General features: G+C 40.7%; 2 protein-coding genes across 2 annotated transcripts in view; one reads left to right on the top strand and one right to left on the bottom strand.

Annotated features, from left to right (window-relative positions):
• The window catches only part of LOC143288051 (large ribosomal subunit protein uL16m-like), a 5,951-nt gene extending 1,567 nt beyond the window's left edge, over positions 1 to 4,384 (bottom strand). Inside the window, exons 1-4 of the mRNA XM_076596316.1 lie at positions 4,290 to 4,384; positions 2,658 to 2,720; positions 1,690 to 1,847; positions 1 to 672 (exon numbers count right to left, since the gene is read on the bottom strand). The exon at positions 1 to 672 is cut by the window's left edge and continues 1,567 nt beyond it. Coding sequence (XP_076452431.1) covers positions 214 to 672; positions 1,690 to 1,847; positions 2,658 to 2,720; positions 4,290 to 4,362 — 753 coding nt within the window. The 5' untranslated portion in view covers positions 4,363 to 4,384 and the 3' untranslated portion in view covers positions 1 to 213. The remainder of the gene's footprint in view (positions 673 to 1,689; positions 1,848 to 2,657; positions 2,721 to 4,289) is intronic.
• A 2,004-nt stretch (positions 4,385 to 6,388) lies between these two features.
• On the top strand, positions 6,389 to 21,137 carry LOC143288278 (serine/threonine-protein phosphatase PGAM5, mitochondrial-like). Its single transcript, XM_076596626.1, has 6 exons — positions 6,389 to 6,410; positions 7,724 to 7,931; positions 9,469 to 9,644; positions 11,757 to 11,971; positions 14,173 to 14,306; positions 16,291 to 21,137. Exons 1-6 carry the CDS (start codon positions 6,389 to 6,391, stop codon positions 16,439 to 16,441), a joined length of 906 nt encoding a protein of 301 aa, XP_076452741.1. The 3' UTR covers positions 16,442 to 21,137.
• Positions 21,138 to 21,452: the final 315 nt, after the last annotated feature.

Here is a 21,452-nt window from a genome sequence, read left to right as displayed (position 1 = left end):
TCAATGACGCTTCCAATCAGATTGCTCACAACAATGCTGCAGACAGTTTATAACAACACTCTCCTCCTGCACTCTCTCTCTCTCTCTCTCTCTCTCTAGAGCTCACTGTGATCAATGATGCTTGCCATCAGATTGTTCACGACGATCCTGCAGTCAGTCTACCACAACACTCTCCTGCTCTCTCTCTCTGTCTGTCTCTGTGTGTGATCATCATCAGTGATACTTGCCGTGCCACTTGTAGTCGTAGGGGCTGAGCCACTTCTGGCAGCCCAGCATGTTGTGGTGGGCGCAGTGGCGGAAGCTGAAGGGGTTCACGTTCTTCTCCTCCAGCCGGGCCGCCTCCTCCTCCTCCTCCGCCATCATCTGGCGCGTCACCACCCGCGCCCTGAAGGGCAGGATTCGCGCCACCTGCTTCAGGATCTTCTCCACCTCCTCAAACTCGCAGTGCCCTCCCATCTCCACGATGATCCGCCCTGCGCGTAAGGGGACCACGTAGTGGTCGATGTTGCCCTTGCCCCCGCCCATGCGGTGGCCTTGACCCTTCTTGGTGATGCTCTTCCAGGGTTGGTCCACGCGCCAGACAGCGAACATCCGCGATTCGTCCATCTTGCGGTTGATGGTGAGACGGATCATCTCCAGGTGGCCCCAGCGCAGGGAGCCCCCACCCATTGCCTGGCAGCAGATGAGTCACAGAAAATGTTTGGTGATATATGCATCAATGGTGGCCTGAAGTTAGGACCACACGTGTGTGTGTGAGTGTGTACACATGCATACTATGTATACTGTGCATGTGAGTGTATGTACAAGCCCACCACAAGTGTTAAAGTCAAAGCGTGTGGTTGACCTAACTACTGAGATGATCGTAAGTTCTCTCCCTGTATCCTCACCTGGACACCAAACTCCCCATACTGCAGCCACAAGTGTTAAGGTCAAAGTGTGTGGCTGACTTGACTTCTGAGATGATCCCCAATTCTGTACCTTTTCCTTCCCTGGATGTCAAACTTCCCATCATACTGCACTCATAAGTAATAAGTCAAAGTGTGTGGTTGACCTAACTTCTGAGCTGATCGCAAGTTCTGTACTGTTTCCTCAACTGGATGCTAAACTGCCCATACTGCACTCACAAGTAATAAGTCAAAGTGTGTGGTTGACCTAACTTCTGAGTTTCAGATTTCAGTTTCAGAAGGAGGCATCACTGCGTTCGGGCATATCCATAAATACGCTACACTATATCTGTGAGCAGATGCCTGACCAGCAGCACAACCCAACGCACTTAGTCAAGCCTTGAGTGCATACATATGATTATGTTTGTGTACCTATCCGTGTGGATTTCTTCTATAGAATTTTGCCAGAGGACAACACTCTTGTTGTCATGGATTCTTTTTCAGTGCACCAAGTGCACACCGAACTTCAGTTTATCGTCTCATCCGAAAGATTTTTCTGTCAAACTTGGGAGAATGGGCGAGAGCGGGATTTGAACCCACATCCTCACTCTGTATTGGCAGCTAAACGTCTTAACCATTCTGCCACCTTCTTCTTCTTCTTCGTTCTAGAGCTGCAACTCCAACGTTCACTAGTATGTACACGAGTGGGCTTTTACGTGTATGACCGTTTTTACCCTGCCATGTTGGCAGCCACTCTGATTTTGGGGGTATTCTGCCACCTTCGTTAAGTCTCCTGTTTCCTCACCTGGATGCCAAACTGCCCGTACTGCAGCTCAGTGTGGATGGGCTCCGGCCCCCTCATCAGGTACAGGTCCTTCATCATCTTGGGAGGTCTCTGCTGGGCCGGCAACTGGGGCACCTTGTCAAAGAACCTCAGCTTGCGCCTCTCTGGGTACTCCACGCCTGGGAGGACAGCAGAAGAGGACAGCAGAAGCAAAGTACATGTATATATTATTATATATATACGCTCTCAGGGCTCTGCTTCTTGTGAGTGGATAAAAGCCAAGGTTAATTAATTAACCTTCACTGTGTAACTATCATGTTTTGCTACATGTATACATGTATACACCAAATGTAAATGAAGTACATATTATATATATAGAACATGAAAGTAATATTGAATTTCTGGTAAGATTGGTTGTCTTTTGGGGTTTTTTTGGGGTTTTTTGTTTTTTGTTGTTGTTTTTTTAGGTAATTTTCAATTCCTAAGGGTCCTGTATCTTTTTCATAAATACTGTACATATTGTTAAACATGCTGGACACTGATGGGCAGGCACAATATTCATGCACACTAGCATTACTATTATCAATATCATTGTTATTATCATCATCATTGTTAATATTATCATTATTATCCAATAATAATAATTATTATAATTGTTATATTGATAATAATAACAACAATGACATTGATAATAATAATCATTATCATATCAATAGTAATGTGCTGTCATTTATCATTAATATCATTGTTTAATACTGCATGAAATCATGGCTCTTTTTTTTGGGGGGGGGGGCTTTTTTTTTTTTTTCTTTTTTTTCTTTTTTTTTACTGTTGTATACAAATTGCTCAAAGTCACCATGGCATTAGATTCAAAACAAAACTTAACATGAAAGAAATAAAAACTACACGGACAAAATGTCAGCCAGAAAGTCTGCAAACAATATTCATCCATCATTCCATGCAGTCCATCCAACAACCATTTAACTCACCTTCATAATTCGGTGGAGGTCTGAGTTTCATTAGTGTTGCTCTCTGCACCAGAGTGCATTGCTCTGAAAATAAATAACACATCATGCACTATTGACAGCCTGTCAGTAAGAAATACAAATAAATTTAAAATACAAAGTATCTATTATAATCAACTAAGACAGAAAAATCACATGGTTGTTTATAAAACATCATTAACACAATCTGTGTGAGAATGTAACTATAAGTATAACTTGTGGAGGAAACCTGAACACTGAGTTTTAATTCTTCAGTAATGCTAAAAACACAGAGTAAGGTGGAGGGCAATGGTATTTAATAATAATATTCACTTCCCCACTTTTACCCTTTCCTCCCCTCTCCCAAGAAACTACAAGGAGTGCCATTCATTATACCCCATCCCCTTAATCAACAAGAAAACAAATTCATGAACAATCCAAATAAATATTACTCATGGGTCAAATCATAAACTGACACCACAAACAATGAGGAGAGCGTGTGTGTGTGAATGTGTGCATGCGCGCGTGCGCGCACGTGCACACGCACGTGCATGCGAGCAATATGGAGAGACAATGACAATATCAATGAGTGAATGACTGACTTTATTAATGAAATCAGCAGTGAACATGTGAAATGAAGAGAGTGAGAGAGAAGGTGAGAGAGAAAGAGAGAAAAAGTGTGTGTGTGTGTGTGTGTGTGTGTGTGTGTGTGTGTGTGTGTGTGTGTGTGTGTGTGTGTGTGTGGTTGTGTGTGTGTGTGTATGTGTGTGTGTGTGTATAGAACATTATATTAGTACACCTAGATATACATGTATGCCTCACTGTCTGAGCACATGTGTGTCTGTACACGATTCTCATGGTTGGTTGGACTTTTTCGTCTTTTTTTTTTTTCAATCGTTCATAATTTTTATGCTCACAGAAACATGTGTGAAGGTACACATACACACAAACACATGCACAAATGCACACATGGTGATACACAAGCACACAAAGACACACACAGTCACACCTCTCTCCGCCCTTTGGCTTGCTCCCCTAGCCCCTCATCCCCCATATATATTTCACTTTGTTTTACTTTAAATATTTTTCACTTTCATTTGTCTAACACCAGTTGGAGTGGAACTGGAAAGTACAGACATAAAACTGAAGACCACAACTACTGACTCTGTGTGTGTGTGTGTGTGTGTGTACATGCGTGTGTGTGTGTGTGTGTGTGTGTGTGTGTGTGTGTGTGTGTGTGTGTGTGTGTGTGTGCATGTATGTGTGGGAGAGGGTGGGGATGGGGTGTGTGTGCATTTTGAGTAAGCGTCTTGGCTATCAGAAGGTGTTAGTGTAAAATATATTCAGTGTGTGTGTGTGTGTGTGTGTGTGTGTGTGTATTCTTCCGTTAGACCAGAGGCACTAAACTTAGCCTTCTACACTCTCTGGTTAGACTCTGCTTATGCAGTGTGATTTCAGAGAGAGCGAGAGAGAGTGAGAGTTTTCTGAGTGTGTATCACTGTATGCGCAAGAACTGAAGAAAGCATGAACACAGAAGCAAAATATTAATGTGAATAATCACGGATCGATATTGACATTATCTCACTTCATTTGACATTCTGCGGATCTGAATACAACCTCATGCAATGTTTGACTTACGTTTCGCAGCTCTCAACAACAAGGCATCGTTCAAAATACACCCTCTAATCACACTCAACCCGGCAGCTGCCATGTTTTCTGTGAACTTTCAGACAGCCTTGTGACCTCTAGTGGGGTCGCACTCCGTAAATAGGCTTTCTCACTGGAAACTGCTAAAACGCAGGTTCGTAAGGTGCACAGCTCGATCTTCTCGACTTCAACACCAAACCACTGTGTAATTTTACGCCCGGCTCCTAGGATTTAACTTGGTAATGTCCTGTTTTAGTATCCTGAATTCTGGGACTTATTCATAAGACTGTATTGAGAGGGCCGTAATCGCATTATGTATTTCACCTTTTTTTTTCCTTCTTCTTCTTTTTTTTATTTTATTTTATTTTATTTTTTTTTTATTTTTTTTTTTACTCAGTTTATGAAGTGGAGTGGGCGAGTAGTGGGGAAAAGGACGTACACAGATTTTCAGTTCAGTTGTGGGTAGGTTTGTTCCGTTTCCTCGGACTGGTGAAGGGTTTGGAAAATCCACGATGTGGATCAGAAAGAATGAGTGTCTAGCCCATGAACCAGTAGACCTGCAGTACCAGCCATGAAAGTAACTAACGCCTGGCGGTGAAGAATATGATGAGGTGTCAGGTTGGTAGCACCGGAGATTAGAAAAGAGAGATAAACCACTTGCAGAAATTGCTGAAGCCAGGCAGCCTGCGCCGCGGCATGCATTCATTATTCATGAGCTGCCTTTGCCCCGCCCAAACGAAAGGAAAGCGTCAGTCGAACGCAGTCTCCTGAGTGATTTTATAATTTGGATTACACCTTTTTTCCCTTTTCTGTTTGCTTCATCCCACGCAGATGTCAAACTCAATTTTGTTGTGAATAACATTCCTAAATATTTATATGTATTGGTTACTTTTATTTCCCTATCACCACAGCACCATTTTTCACGAGTCGAAAGATGACCTCCATTGCGGAAAACTATAATATTGGTCTTAACGAGATTCACTGTTTGTTGTAGTCTGTCTGTTTCTTGCTTAAGGGCATTTAATTGATTTTGTAACCCTATGGGTGTGTCAGACAAGAGAACAACATCATCAGCAAATAGCATTAAGAGCAAATCTGTTGCGCCAGGTATCATTTGTATTCCATGTCTCCCCTTCTTTGATAACTCCACTGCCAATTCACCGATGAAAAAGGAAAACAGCTGTGTGCTTGGCATACAACCTTGTTTAACCCCTCTTGGACACTGAAAAAAGTCTGAATAAATACCTTTGTCACGAACACATACAAGTACAGAATCGTAGATGCTTTTAACAGCCATGTAAAACTCCCGAGAGAGAGAGAGACAGAGACAGAGACTTAGAGAGAGAGATAGAGCACAATACAACGGTCTGCTCGGGCAACATGAAGCGTTCGTATATATTTGAATTATATATATGATTATGTACATATAGATAGATTTAGATTTACATACTGATAGATCTATATGAAATTATGTATGTATGTATTCATGTATGTATGTATAGACAGATGTTAGAAGAGAGACAGAGCTGAATATGTGTTTTATGTTTTGATTTTTTTGTTGTTGTTGTTGTTGTTGTTGTTGTTGAAGAAATGGTGATGTAAACCAGAAAGTGTGAAGAAAAAGTAGCGTTACGAAAATGCAGTTCAATAATTTATAACTGTCTCTCTCATGTGCAACATTGCGCTGGGGGGGGGGGGGGGGGGGGGGGGGGGGGGAAGTTGGTGGTGGGGGGAGCTGCTTTATTTTCTTTTTATATTATCTACATTCAAGCAGATGCAAACGTGCTAAAAACCAAAGCAAAAATGAATCGGTTTTCATTGTATACAGCGAATCTTACTACACGTGCGAAATTCCAGGCGTAACTTAACTTTCGCTTTACTGCAGCTGAACCATCGAACCGACCAGTTTCCTTCGGGTGGGGAAGGAGAGGGTGATTTACCGCCACCCTTCCGCACTGCGTGTGTGCCCCAAAACGGCTTCAGCACTGTTATAGACAGTAAGAAGGGGCCTGCCGCGAGTGGTTTATCTCTCTTTTCTAATCTCCGGTAGCACTAACCTTTTTCATGGTGCTGTTCCGGCGATCAGAGACATGGTGATCTCTGTACCCCTAGGTCAGTCAGACAATTTTGTCCACACCCGTACATTTTAGACGGCAGATATCACTTCAGCAATAAGCATTTCTTGAAACTATATTCCCCCTACGTACAATATTCTGTGATTAGAAGATTAGAGGAGGCAACATCCCTTAATTGTAAGTTGATTCTGTGATACGTTTTGTCACGACACAATGCTAATAAACAACCTTATACATGTATATTTCAGTCAGCATCTGTGTATTCGATGTTTCAGAGAAAATTCAAGTGACAGGCTTATACAGGGTGCTAGATTTTGTTATCAAAATGTTAATTTAGGGTTTTTCTTTCTAAACAATATTATAAGTTTTTGTAAGCACCTATAGATACTCCAAAGTGCATATAAACACTACATGTATGTATGCACACACACACACACACACACACACACACAGATGGGGGTGGGGGGTGCATGTGTGTGTGTGTGTGTGTGTGTGTGTGTGTGTGTGTGTGTGTATGTAAAGGGCCTATTGATATGGCAGACAATATCATTAGCAAATCAGAAACTACTTAAGATGGTACAGCAGCAAACATCAAAGAAAGTATTTACATGCTCATCGATGACTGTATAAGAATGATCTGATGGACAGAAGAGGGAGTGCGGACCTTCCCCTGAACGCAGCCCGTCGGTGCAGAGCGCCCTGAACGCAGCAAATTAAACATCGCTTACATCATCTCAAAAATAGATATGATAACCCCATACATTGAAACTGTTGTAGTTTTGACTAAATTTACTATTTACTTAAAAGAAAATATTATAGGAATTTGTATGAACTATACCGTTCGCTTGAGCAAAACAATAATTATTTTCAACGATGATCGGCCGTGACCTTGAACTCTGACCTTGTAAGACCAACATGGCCGCAACTTTGCACTGATTTCTATAATTATGTACTTCCCAGTAAGCCATTCACATGATATAAAAGGCTTTTTTATGATATACAAGGATTTTGTAGACGCTGAAGTGAGCTGGGTTATGAGCAGGTCAGGCATTTGCTCCCTTATTGATACATTTATTTCTTTTGAAGCAGGTGTAGTGTTGCGATGCCCCTCTTAAAATAAATAGATAGATGAAAATAGATAAAATAAGATGATTTCTGTAAGAAGACGCATTTCTCTTTGAATAATAACTGCTCCCCCAGCTCTTCAGTTTGTGTAAAAGCAGAAATAGTGGTCAAGTTTCAAGGCAACCACGAGTGTGCGGAAAAAGCCGAAAGTGAAAGAACATCAATATATATTATTGTATCAATTCAGCCAAAGTAAGCAAGAGCCTTTCTAGTCATGGTGTGGAGGACATTGCACCGATTTGTACAAAAAGCAACGCGTCGGGATTATAACCACGTCTACGGTAGTTGTGGGGCTGGTGCTGTATGAGAAACTCAAAGACCCCAAAGTTGCGCACGCGGAGGCAGGGCAAGGGGATGTGTTTTCCTCCGCAGACAAATGGCACACTCTCAGCAGCCCAAAGAGTGGCATCAAGTGGGACGAGAACTGGGATAAGTATGTTGAGTGAATGGGAATTGCGAGAAATGTTCAGTTCGTAAGGTTATGACGGAACAAAAATATTTAATTTTAAGTGTGAAGGAATTTTCAACAAGATGAAGGTGTTCATCTGAACTGGCTGAAGGAAGAAGTTTCAGTTTCAGTTTCGGTCTCTTACGGAGGCGTCACTGCAAAGAAGAAGAAGAACTATACATTTTTATTTACAGTTATAGCACTAACATACAGGGCTATCAGTTGTGTCATCTGAAAACTGTGGAATATTGGAAATAATACATTTATAATCTTTGTATTATTGAGAACTAGTCATTTAAGTTGTATCTATATTATTGTTTTCGAGTGTGGCTGTATAGATTTTTAAAGGCCATTTTTATTACTTTTTTTCAACTTCAAGAGAATAAAACTTTGGTAAGCTACTAAAAATTACTGTCTTTTAAAATGGATTTTTAAAGTTTTATAAATTATATCAAACACCAAAGTAATAGAAATTATAAGTGAATTTGATTTATTAATAAATTGTTGGGGTTTTTTGTTTTTTTGGGCACTGATTGACAAGAGACTGCAGTTAAAATCCGTTGGAATGTATGAGACAATTCACTCTTTTTGTTATAGTTGGGTTGGTTTTTGTTTTTGTTTTAATTTGTGCAGCAGTTATGTAGGACTTCAAATTTTTGTCACAATACATTTCTATGTGAGAATGTCAGTACAGGGTGTTTTTTTTGTGTGTGCTTCCCCCCTCCCTGCCCCCACCATTTTTTTTTGTTCTGTTTTTTTGTCACCAGCATGAATTATCTTCTTCTGCATTCGTGGGCAGCAACTCTTATGTTCACTCGTATGCACACGAGTGGGCTTTTACGTGTATGACTGTTTTTACCCCGCCATGTAGGCAGCCATACTCCGTTTTCGGGGGTGTGCATGCTGGGTATGTTCTTGTTTCCATAACCCACCGAACGCTGGCATGGATTACAGGATCTTTAATGTGTGTATTTGATCTTCTGCTTGCATATACATACGAAGGGGGTTCAGGCACTAGCAGGTCTATATATATGTTGACCTGGGAGATCGTAAAAATCTCCACCCTTTACCCACCAGGCGCCGTCACCGTGATTCGAACCCGGGACCTTCAGATTGACAGTCCAATGCTTTAACCACTCGGCTATTGCGCCCGTCCCATGAATTATCAATTCATTAAGTTATTAGTAATAAAAATATATATATACAGAATTTTTCCAGATGCTTAGAACATTCATGGGTTCTGTTGTGTGAAATGGTGTACATGGGATCTCAGTTTACCATCTCTCAATCTCATCCATACAACTGACATGCAAACCACTACTCAGGGTGTAGCTGAGGGGTCGGGGGGGGGGGGGGGAAGATGAGAATAAAAAATTGCAGTTCATGTTCATGACACTTGAACTTGAGACCCTCGCTTGCTCAGTAGGTGCTTGGTCCAGTTACCTTTGACTTCGCTTGCACAGTTTTTAGTTTTTAGGTTGAGAGTTGTTCGTTTCATTTTTGTTTGTTTCATTTTTACTAGGCGAGATCCCAAGTCACTGGTGAGGCCGCCCAAGGACACAGAGGAGAGCCAGCAGCAGTACAAGGAAGAGGTCAAGAAGCAAACCACCAAGGCCACACGGCACCTGATCCTGATCCGTCATGGGCAGTACGTGGACACGGCCACCACTGACATGGAGCGCATTCTGACCGACTTGGGTACTGGTCTCACTTACATGTATACACGCACACACACACTCACACATTGCAGACATGCATGCACACATACATGCACACACGCATACATGCACGCATGCACACACACACACACACACACACATACACACTAGCACTCACTAGCACACATCTAATATCACTCAGAATGAAAAGATCTTAACCCTTTCTCTGCCAGGAAAATAAGATTTAAGTGAAATCTATTTGCCAGGGTTTTTTCACAAAAAACGGGTATAAATTTTCAAAAAATTCTGTGCTCTTTGTTATTGGAGAAAGACCCATAAAAGTATATATTTTCTGAAAGTTAAATGAATAAAGAACACAAAATACATGATGTTTTCCCATTTTATATATTTTTAGTGACATGGTGTTGTTTTGAAGTCAGTGTTTTGTTTTTTGTCACATTTTCAACTTGTTCATTTCTAACATTAGTCAGGTAATTTGCACTAAAATATCATATTTTCTGGACAAATGGATATCTGCATACACAAAATCATACTAGAACAACCACAATAAAAATTAAAAAAATTCAAAAGAGATACATATACAATGCATTGTGACTTCTCCAAGTGATAATGTGGATGAGAGGCCACGCCCCCTCAGTCTCCATCCCCCTCCTCTTCACCCCTCTCACACGGTCACTTTTTCCAGTTCTCATCAGACCGTGTTGGCTGAGTTCCAAGAATATTGCTCACACTGTCCTGCTAATAATTGTCACTTTCTGTCATCTGCTAAGGTTTGCACAGCCGGCATCACTCACTGATAGTTGTATCTTGGCCACTCTCTTGATTGCTCCCTTTATTTTCTATTAAATCGTCCTATAAATGTTCATCACTGTCTTCTTTGAGTTTACGCTTCAATTCTTTCTGAGCATCAGCAAAAGAAAGCAGTATTGGTTGATTTAGTTCGGTACAATTGCATGTCTTGAGCACGGCGTCAGTCCGACATTTATTTGAGCGAGCGAGGAGAAGAGCCAGTCAAACAGTTGGACAGTAACCCAACCAAAACGTTCAAATAAAACACTGCCTCATGATGTCGATGGGGTTTCTAGCTATGAATAGAATCCAGAAAGATTCCCCAAGCTAAAGCTACCAGCATTTTTGTCAACAAACTGAACGCAAAGCAGGGAAAAGTCCAAATATTTTGATGACGAGTTATCTCGTCATTGTGGCAGCGAAGCATACATGCTTGCCATGACGAGTTATCTCATCATATAGGCAGCCTAGGGGTTAATATAAGTTATAAGGAAAAAATTGGTCACTGATTTTTGTGGTATCTGTGGAAAGAAGCAGGAGATTTAGAATTCTGCTTTGTACAGAAGTTAACTGATTTGCCATGAGCAGAAATATTCTGCCATGTAATGGGATATATATATATATGTAAATATGAGGAGTTACTATGGAAAATATTTTTTGATGGGTCTCACTGATCTAAAACATTAACTTTTGTCTGAAATATGACCCAGGCATAGAATTAGAAAGGCTGCTGTGTTTTTCACCCCATATGAAGGTCTTACACAACCAGCGTTCACCCAAGTGGTCATTTTGTTGGTAAAAGAAGCATCCTCAGTAATTTCATTTTATGCATTTCACTATCAGCATGTTGATCACATCAGTAGTTCAGGAGAACATAATAATGTAAGGAGGTCGCCAAAATTTATTCAGGGATTTTTCTTTTTATATCCAAAGGCCTCATCATAATGTATAATGTCCAAGAACAACCATTTAGATCCACACATCAGTAGATATCTACTTGCCTTTTGATCTTGGGCAGAGGAATTTCATACAGAATGGATTTTTCCTCAGCAGTCTCTGGTCCAGGGTATTGTTTTATTTCTTGTCCTATTTTTTGGATTGTATTTTGTAGTTATGCAGATCTGCATACTTATCTCCACAATACCCCTCCACTCACACACTCACACACACACACACACACACACACACACACACACACACACACACACACATACACACACAAACACACACATGCTCCCTGCACTACATTACACTACACTACACTACAGATCCCTCACCTCCACTTGTTTTTTTTACCCCTGTTACCATGTAAAAAAATAAATTAAAAATTTTTTTTAAAAAGGCAGGAAGCAGGCAGAAATAACGGGGCAGCGGCTGTGCGACCTTGACCTGGACTACACACGGATGGTGTCGTCCACCATGGCGCGGGCTGTGGAGACAGCGGATATCATTCACAAGTTCCTCCCGGGGCTGACCCTTGACCGAGACGACGTCCTGCGGGAAGGCGCTCCCATCAAACCGGAACCCCAGCACTATTCCTGGCGCCCTGAGAGTTACGTAAGTTTGGGGGTCTTTTAGTGGGTTTTTTTTGTTGTTGTTGTAATGATGGGGCGGTTCCATATTATGCTAACAAGCCAGAACGGCAGCACTTCTCCTGCTGCCATGAGAGTTACGTCGTTTTTTTTGTGTTATTTTTTCTAAAATCCAGCGTAGCAAACTTGGGTGGGTTTCATACTGTGCGAACAATCGGATTGTTTGGGTTTGGGGTTTTTTTGTGTCTTTTTTTTGGTCTTTTTTTTTTCCAATGATTATACACACAAGGAAAAGAAACAGAAGGAAAAATACTAGGATATATCAAAATTGTCATTAAAAGGAGGTGATTTATCAAATGAATTAAAAGATGAAAAAATAAACCCCACACATGTCCACATACACGTCCACATTTTTTTTTTTTTTTTTACAGTTATGTAAGTTGTTGTCCAGACATTTTGTTGGAGGAAGGCAACAGTATTAGAATGTTTATCTGCCACTATAGTGTCCGTGAGGATCTGGGTACGAATCCCAGTCTCTCCCTTTGTCCAAGGTTCGACTGGAAAATCAAACTCTTGTGTCTAGTCATTCAGATGAGACGAGAAACCCCAAGGTCCAGTTTGTAACATGCACTTTGTGCGCTTGAAAAGAACTCAGTGTAACAGAAGTGTTGCCCTGGCAAAATTCTGAAGAAGAAATCCACTCTGATAGGTACATAGATTACATTTGTTGTAGCGTATATGGATTTGTCCCAATGCAGTAATGCCTCCTTGAGAAACTGAAGCCCAAGTTTGTTTGTTTTTTATCAATGAAATCAAGGAAAGATGTACATTTTTGTAATTTCCTTTGTGTCTTAAAAATTTTTTTTTTTTTTTCTCATCTGAATGTTTTCCTTTTACTTGAAGAATGATATGTAAATGTAAAGTAATCAAGGATGGATGTATGGGCCATTCATTCATCTTTATTTCACTTGTTTACCTGTAGACGAGCATTTGAATAAGCCAAAAGAAATATGTTTTAAATTGTTTGATACACAAAAAAATGCTTTCAAATGATTATTTTTTGTTTTTTTAGAATTAGAGAGAATTTAAGAGGATGACTGATGATATGAGAGGATGTATGGAAATAGGGGGAAATCAGATTCAGAGAGAGAGAAATTGTAACACTCTTATTTGTGAAAAAGTGTAAATATCTAGAGGTGGCCTAGTGGTAATGCACCTGATATGGAAGCAAGTGTCCACAGGTTTGAGTCCAATATTCGGACCTGGAATTTTAGTCCCCACCTTCTTCGCTGCCCCTTGAGTGGTGGTCTGGGTAGTTGTCTGTTGTGGATGAGACGATAAACGGAGATCCTGTGTGCAGCATGCATTTTGCACTCTTGTTCAGGCAATCGATTAAGCTGATTGGTCCACTCAGTGCTGTTTCAATGTAAACATGCACGTGATTAGCTGAGCGTCATCACGTTAGACCTAGATTAACAGTGACTGCCCTGGCCTCGTGATCGATAGGTCTAGAGTGTCTGGATAATGTTACGACAGGAAAGTATGTGACCATGCTATGTAGTTGAAAATGAAATCGTCGGAACAATTTTGACGTTGGCGTAACGTTGGAACAAACTGTGATTGAGAGTAACAAAATACGACGAAATTGTAGCAGTTGGCATCTCTGCATACATACACATATGACTGAGTGGATGCATGGATTTGAAGGGAAATTCAGATTCAGATTAAGAAATTCTGACACCAAAGTTTGTCAAAATGTGTTAATATCTTTTGATGACATGTGATTTAGGATGAGACCAACAAAAGCTGATTTGTAGATTCAAGCACTTTTGACATGAGACCCCCCCAAAAAACCCCAAAAAATGTCATTTCTTAACTTTGTGTAAAAGGAAAGAAACTTGCATAGAATTTTGTCAAAAGCTGCTTTTTTTTTTTTTTTTAATTGTTTTGAACAAGTAGTGTTCAATACAAAAGGCATAAACTACATTTTTATGCAGTTTTGCTGAAAATTGATTCCTTTCTTGTTTCTTTAATTTAGTAGTGTTTTGTGTGCTTTTTTCTTTCATTTCATGTGTATTTATGTGCATGTGTGTCCTTTCTTTTTTCTTTCATTTTCATAGATTATCTGAGTTTGTTTAGAGTTTTTTTGTTGTGTTTCGCTTATTAGAGTTGACTGTGTTCTGGATTTTACGAATGGAGCCCTTTTTGTTTGTGCGTCCTATGTAGCAGTTCTTTCAAGACAGCGCTCGCATTGAATCGGCCTTCCGCAAGTACTTTCATCGCGCTGACCCGGAGCAGCTGGGGGACAGTGTGGAAATCATTGTCTGCCACGCCAACGTTATACGATACTTTGTTTGTAGGTGAGTAAGTGTAGTAGTTGTAGATATCTGTTATATGATACGTTGTTTGTAGGTGAGTAACAGAAATCATTGTCTGCCACACCAACGTTATACGATACTTTGTTTGTAGGTGAGTAAGTGTAGTATTGTAGATATCTGTTATATGATACGTTGTTTGTAGGTGAGTAACAGAAATCATTGTCTGCCACGCCAACGTTATACGATACTTTGTTTGTAGGTGAGTAAGTGTAGTATTGTAGATATCTGTTAAACGATATTTTGTTTGTAGGTGAGTATCAGAAATCATTGTCTGCCACGCCAACGTTATACGATACTTTGTTTGTAGGTGAGTAAGTGTAGTATTGTAGATATCTGTTATATGATACGTTGTTTGTAGGTGAGTAACAGAAATCATTGTCTGCCACGCCAACGTTATACGATACTTTGTTTGTAGGTGAGTAAGTGTAGTATTGTAGATATCTGTTATATGATACGTTGTTTGTAGGTGAGTAACAGAAATCATTGTCTGCCACGCCAACATTATACAATAGTTTGTAGGTGAGTGACTGCAGTAGTTGCTGAAATCTGTTAAACGATATTTTGTTTGTAGGTGAGTATCAGAAATCATTGTCTGCCACGCCAACGTTATACGATAGTTTGTAGGTGAGTGACTGCAGTAGTTGTAGATATTTGAGTTATACGATGCTTTGTTTTGTAGGTGAGTACCTGCAGTAGTTATAGATATTCAAGTTATATGATACTTTGCTTTGTAGGTTAGTAACTGCAGTAGCTGTAGATATTCCAGTTATACTCTACTTTGTAGGTGAGTAACAGAAATCATTGTGTGCGTTATTCGATACTTTGTAGGTGAGTAACTGCAGTAGTTGTAAATATTCCAGTTATACAATACTTTCTTTGTAGATGAGTAACAGAAATCATTTTCTGCCACGCCAACACTATATGATACTTTGTAGGTGAGTAGTTGCAGTAATTGTCAATATTCCAGTTATACAATACTTTGTAGGTGAGTAACAGAAATCATTGTCTGTCAAACCAACGTTGGATGATTCTTTGTTTGTAGGTGAGTATCTGCAGTAGTTGTAGATATTCTAGTCATATGATACTTTGTAGGTGAGTTACATAAATTGTCTGCCACACCAAAGGTATGTGATACATCAGTTGTAGATATTCCAGTTATATGATACTTTGTTTGCAGGTGAGAAACAGCAGTTGTTGTAGATATTCCAATTAACTCACTCAGTACGGCCAGTCCTCTCTTCTCTTCTACACAGACCCCTCAGATGTCCAGTGGGTGTCTTAATGACCCAACCTTTAGCTTCCGTCGTAAGAATTGTGGTATTCTTTGTCAACATTCACCTCTTCAGTATAAGAGCCTTCTGCTTGCAATATTTTGATGGTGGTAATTGGGGTGAAACGCTGTTAACGTCGTCTCTTTCGCCGTTCGTATAGAGAGAGTTAAACAATACACACACTGCATGTAAAACAACCAACAGCAACAAAAGGGTTGTCCCAGAACAAAATTCAGTAGAGAAATCTACTTTGATAGCAAAATAGATACACTTGCAAACAGAAAAAAATGAAAAAGAAGAAGTGGGTGATGCTGCGTTGTAGCGACGCGCTGTCCTCAGGGAGAGCAGCCTGAATTTCACACAGAGAAATCTGTTGTGATAAAAGGTAATACAATATAAAACAAATGATATGATACAATACAATGCAATTTAAATGCAGTAAAATCTATGACAATAAGATACAATACAGTGCAATGCAATACAGTACAGTTCAGTACAACGCAATACAGTGTTTAAGATCAGAAAAAGTCACAACCTTATGGGGTTTTTTCTTCTTTTAACTCCCATTGCTGTACTGTCTGCTCAATACAAGGTGATTCAGCCTCATGATTTTTTTTTTTTTTTTTTTTGCAGTGAGCATTGCAGTTTAGACTCCTGATTTTCTTGCCTCAGTTTCGGTCTTACTCTTTTTGCAGAGCATTGCAGTTCCCGCCAGAAGCGTGGCTGCGAATTTCGCTGGCCCACACCAGTCTCACCCACATGATGATCCGCCCCTCGGGTCGTGTCATCCTGAAGTCGCTGGGCAACTCGGGGCACCTGCCCCCCACCAAGGTCACTTACTCCTGATCGGCGGGGAGGGGGAGATAAGATCGAGGAGGGGTTGCCTGAGTTGTCATGGGTGTCGCCTGAGGATTGTAGGGGAGTGAGAGTGAATACAGGGTTGTAGGGAAAGCAAAGCAGCAGCTTTTGGGGGGTTTGGGGGGTTGTTGTTGTTCTCTCGTTGGTCGCGTGTGTTGTTTGCTTGGATGGGGAGGCAGCAGTTTTGTTTTGTTTTTTGTTGTTGTTGTTTTTTCTGGCTGGTTGTGTGTCATTTTGTCTTCTTTGACTGTGTGTGTGTAACTTTTCTGTTTGTTTCTTTGTTATTTAGTGGATTTTTTTTTTTTTTTTTTTTTTTTTTTTTTAAGTTCATATGTTTTTGTTGATTTATTTCACCAGTTTGTTCAATTTTCAGCATTAAAGGTAATGTTGGCCACAAAAACAAAAAATAACCCCCCACCCCCAGCCCCCATCACTAAAAAAAAAAAAGAAAAAAGGAACAATGTATCAGTTCAGTCTTGACAACAACAAAAAACTATCAAAGACTATTAAAAAATAATAAATAAATAAAAAATTTAAAAATACCTTTGCCAAAAAAGATCAGCAATTCTGACGGGCGATAGTGCTTATGAACAACAAACTTGATTCTCCCATTTTTCTCATTTTTATTAAATTTCTTATCCTGTCTTGATCCTTGATATTTATGTCAATGAAATAGGTCGGATTCAACTGCTGAATAACTTTGATGATAATTATTTTTATTTAAAAAGATAATGAATAAATCTTTTTATGTTTTTTTTTTCTTTTAAATGTAACTGGAAATAAGCAGTTGCAGCATTGTGGGCTGGTAGTTTTCTATGATCTGATAACTGTATGAAGTGCGCCAGTCTCCCCTGGAATAGATTCATGTATTTTTGTAAAGACTGTTCAAAAAAAAGAAAAAAGAGAGAAAAAAAAAAAAAGAAAGAAGAAAGTCCAGTGTAGATTTAACTCTTGTTGTTGGAGTATCCGTTCTGTTAGGTACTGTAACAATTTTTTTTTTTTTTTTTTACAGTTGTTTTTTTATCAACAATTGTATTATTTTTTTCACGAAAGAGAAAACTGCAATAGCTGTCCAGGTTAACTCACTCCGGACGATGGAACGCTATAGCATTCCTGACATAAGGTAGCGTTCCGGACAACAGAACACTATAGCAGTTTCGACAATTACAAGTTTTTCCACGTTTTCCTCATGGGGTAGCATAACAATCGCAGCTACACTGGGCATTGCGAATGTGTCAAGGGTCAATTGGAAAGTTTCTTCATGAGATTTTGTAACAACACACTCCACAGCGAGTTCAGGAACCCACACGACAAGCTAATCTGCATACTTGTCGAAAATGGCGTCGCAGGCGATACAAGTGGAAATTTTTGGAGGAAACCAGATCACGACAGCGGCTTTTACCGCTGCTGAAGTGATTGAAATGCTTCAAACTGAAGGTTTTGACATCGACGATGATGATGAAGACGTTGATTAAAGTATCTGCAGTCAAGAAAGCTACTAGCAAGAAGTTAACTGATAGTGACTCAGCTTCTGAGAGCAGTGAAGAGGGAGGTGGGGTGGGTGTTCACACGACATGAGGAGAGGGATCAGTGGGTCAAGTACAGTGAGTTTCATTCAGTTACTTTATGTTTTGTATTTTTTGTGATTTTTTTCCTAACCCTAACAAATGGGTCGTCTGTAGGGATAAGCAAGGGAGAGAACTATTCGTCCGGAGTGAGTTAACGATTGATGAAACTGCGTGTCAGCGTCACCATTGGTTTGAGACAAAGACTGTGTCGGTTTCTGTGTTTGATCCCCATTTAACCTTTCGTTGTTTCATCCCCCAAACCTGCTCTTCAGTTTCTGTGTGTGTGTTCAGAAGACCACGTTGGCCAGGTGGTCAATACACAGAACGACCACCACTGTCTGTAACATCCAGGGTTCAAATCCAGGTGTGTTCAGAAGACCACGTTGGCCAGGTGGTCAGTACACAGAACTACCATCACTGTCTGTAACATCCAGGGTTCAAATCCCGATGTGTTCAGAAGACCACATTGGCCAGGTGGTCAGTACACAGAACTACCACCACTGTCTGTAACATCCAGGGTTCAAATCCAGGTGTGTTCAGAAGACCACGTTGGCCAGGTGGTCATTACACAGAACTACCACCACTGTCTGTAACATCCAGGGTTCAAATCCAGGTGTGTTCAGAAGACCACGTTGGCCAGGTGGTCAGTACACAGAACTACCGCCACTGTCTGTAACATCCAGTGTTCAAATCCCGATGTGTTCAGAAGACCCTGTTGGCCAGGTGGTCAGTACACAGAACTACCGCCACTGTCTGTAACATCCAGTGTTCAAATCCCGATGTGTTCAGAAGACCCTGTTGGCCAGGTGGTCGGTGCACTGAACTACCACCACTGTCTGTAACATCCAGGGTTCAAATCCAGGTGTGTTCAGAAGACCACATTGGCCAGGTGGTCAGTACACAGAACTACCACCACTGTCTGTAACATCCAGGGTTCAAATCCAGGTGTGTTCAGAAGACCACATTGGCCAGGTGGTCAATACACAGAACTACCACCACTGTCTGTAACATCCAGGGTTCAAATCCCAATGTGTTCAGAAGACCACGTAGGCCAGGTGGTCAATACACAGAACTACCACCACTGTCTGTAACATCCAGGGTTCAAATCCCAATGTGTTCAGAAGACCACGTTGGCCAGGTGGTCAGTACACAGAACTACCAGGGTTCAAATCCTGTGTTCAGAAGACCACATTGGCCAGGTGGTCAATACACAGAACTACCACCACTGTCTGTAACATCCAGGGTTCAAATCCAGGTGTGTTCAGAAGACCACATTGGCCAGGTGATCGGTGCACTGAAATAACACCAAGCATTTTTCTTTTATAAGAGAGTGGGAGGGAGGATGGGGAGAGAGAGAGCAAGCAATGGTCAGTATTGATCGAATATGATAAATTACTGACAGCCAGTGAAAAATACTGAAGACTGTTTGGGACAGTACTGAAAAGGTTAGTTGAGGGGTGCACAGGTCTGCTGTGACATCCAGGATTCAAATCCCAGTATTGCGTGGGGGATATAAGGGTGGGGATTTTTTTCTCTCTCTCCCAATCTTCCAGATCAACTTCTGCAGACCTGTTTAGTGCTGTGACCGCCTGAACCTGTACATGTACATGGTTGAGGATCAATACTTTTGTTCATGACACGTCTCATGATCCATGTCAAAACTGTGGGGAGTTTTGGAAACAGGAATATAACCCAGCATGTAATCATCATCGTTTTCTGCTTCTTCTTCTTCTTTCTCCCTTTAACTCCATGGAAAGCTGCTCTGGGGCACCAGACAAAACTGTTCCCCAGACCATCTCCAGTTCTGTCGGCTGTGCGTCTCACACAGCCAGGGTTTCAGCAAAATGGTTTTACAACACCCCCCCCCCCCCCCCCCCCCCCCCAAGTGTATTATCATCTCTCGAAACAAAGTGGGTCCATTTTTGTCCAAGGATGTGACGCATGGGAACGGGGGAAAAGGAAATTTTCTTCCTAAAATTACGTTTAAGTAACGTACTTACCGTGACCCACTAGTGCAGACTCCGGCAGGGGTCTGATTCCTGTCCTGTGCAAACTACTACCCACCTGTGCAGAGAAAACGAAAGTAGCTACGGCTGATAACCTCCCGAAGTAGGTTACCTCCCCTGTGCATCCCTGACTAGCGCCCTCTTTTAATGTTTTTTTGAACAGGGTATGAATCCTTAGCGATTTTTTTTGTTTTGTTTTAGCCTACTATCCTAACACCAGTCCTGATCAACGTGTTGGGTTTATGCGAAGGTCAGGCTTCTGCCGGGTTTTTTTTTTTGGTTTTTTTTTTAACAGTAGATGTGGTGCAGTGTTTTTGGATTTGTTCACATGCTCTGACACCTCCTTGAAACTTTTCTCACACATCGGCAGGGGCATTTTTTTGTTTGTTTGTTTGTTTTGATTATATATTGGGCTTAAATGATGTTTGTGGTGATTGAATGTGAGTCTCTCATAGCCCTGAGATAGACGTGTTGTGTGATATTCAGGCTCAATATTGACACCCACGTCAGGATGATACGGCCGATGGGGGATAACCATCCTGGGAAAGTGAGCAAGAAGGGACCAAGCTAGAATGAAAGGGAATATTTTTCTGGTCTGTGGGAGGAGAGGGGAGTGGTGGGGGCTGGGGTGGGATGGGGGTGGGGGGAGGCCTCATTTTGTACAAAAAGATGTTTTCGTCTGACTTGGGAACTTAACTTTTTTGTTTGCTCTGTATAAAAAGATAATTTCATGTGGTTAAAAAAAAAAAAAAAAAAAAAAGGCATATTGTGTTGATTTTGTGGCTGACAGTTTTGCCTGGTTTACTTTTTTTTTTTATGCGAGTGCCTGCCTTTCTGGGTTGTTTTTTTTCATGAATTGGTTAAGAACAGTACATTTAGTGAGGGAATACTGGACCAATGTTTTTAAAGATTTTTCAGATCTGGAGGGAAAGGAAGGACTTTTTGTGGATTTTTTGGGAACTTGTGGCATGCAACATTGAACTCTTTGACTTAAAATCAAGATGAAATCATATAACTCAGGAATACAAATTCATTTTATTTGTCTATTTTGTGAAAGCAAATCATGTATGTGTCTTATTCTTTATTAAAAAAAAAAAGAAGAAAAATGAACGTTATGTATGTGTGCCTGAATGCATCTTTGTGTGTGTCATGTCTATGTCTTCTTCATTGAAAAAAAAAAAGAAGCAAAAGTCGTTATATACAATTGCATGCGTGTGTATTTGTGCATGAATGCAAACCACACATGAACAGCACAAACTTAATACACAATAACAGGCAACCAGTGCTCGATTCTATGTCAAGGTCTTTAATTGTGTCACTGATCAAAAACGTCAGTCATGTCTGAATCACTAGTGTTTGGGAACGCTTCAACACTTGTCGTTTCCTGCATAGTTCACAACGTTCTACAAGATCAAAACATGCAAG

Source organism: Babylonia areolata, chromosome 12 (assembly GCF_041734735.1).
Source record: "Babylonia areolata isolate BAREFJ2019XMU chromosome 12, ASM4173473v1, whole genome shotgun sequence".
NCBI lineage: Eukaryota > Metazoa > Mollusca > Gastropoda > Neogastropoda > Buccinidae > Babylonia > Babylonia areolata.
This window is presented reverse-complemented; position numbering and strand designations above follow the sequence as displayed.

Coding starts and splice junctions, on each gene's coding strand:
- LOC143288278 (XM_076596626.1), top strand. CDS start 6,389: ATGGTGATCTCTGTACCCCTAG. Junction 9,645..11,756: donor GCGCATTCTGACCGACTTGG/GTACTGGTCTCA, acceptor TTTTTTAAAAAG/GCAGGAAGCAGGCAGAAATA. Junction 11,972..14,172: donor CCTGGCGCCCTGAGAGTTAC/GTAAGTTTGGGG, acceptor CGTCCTATGTAG/CAGTTCTTTCAAGACAGCGC.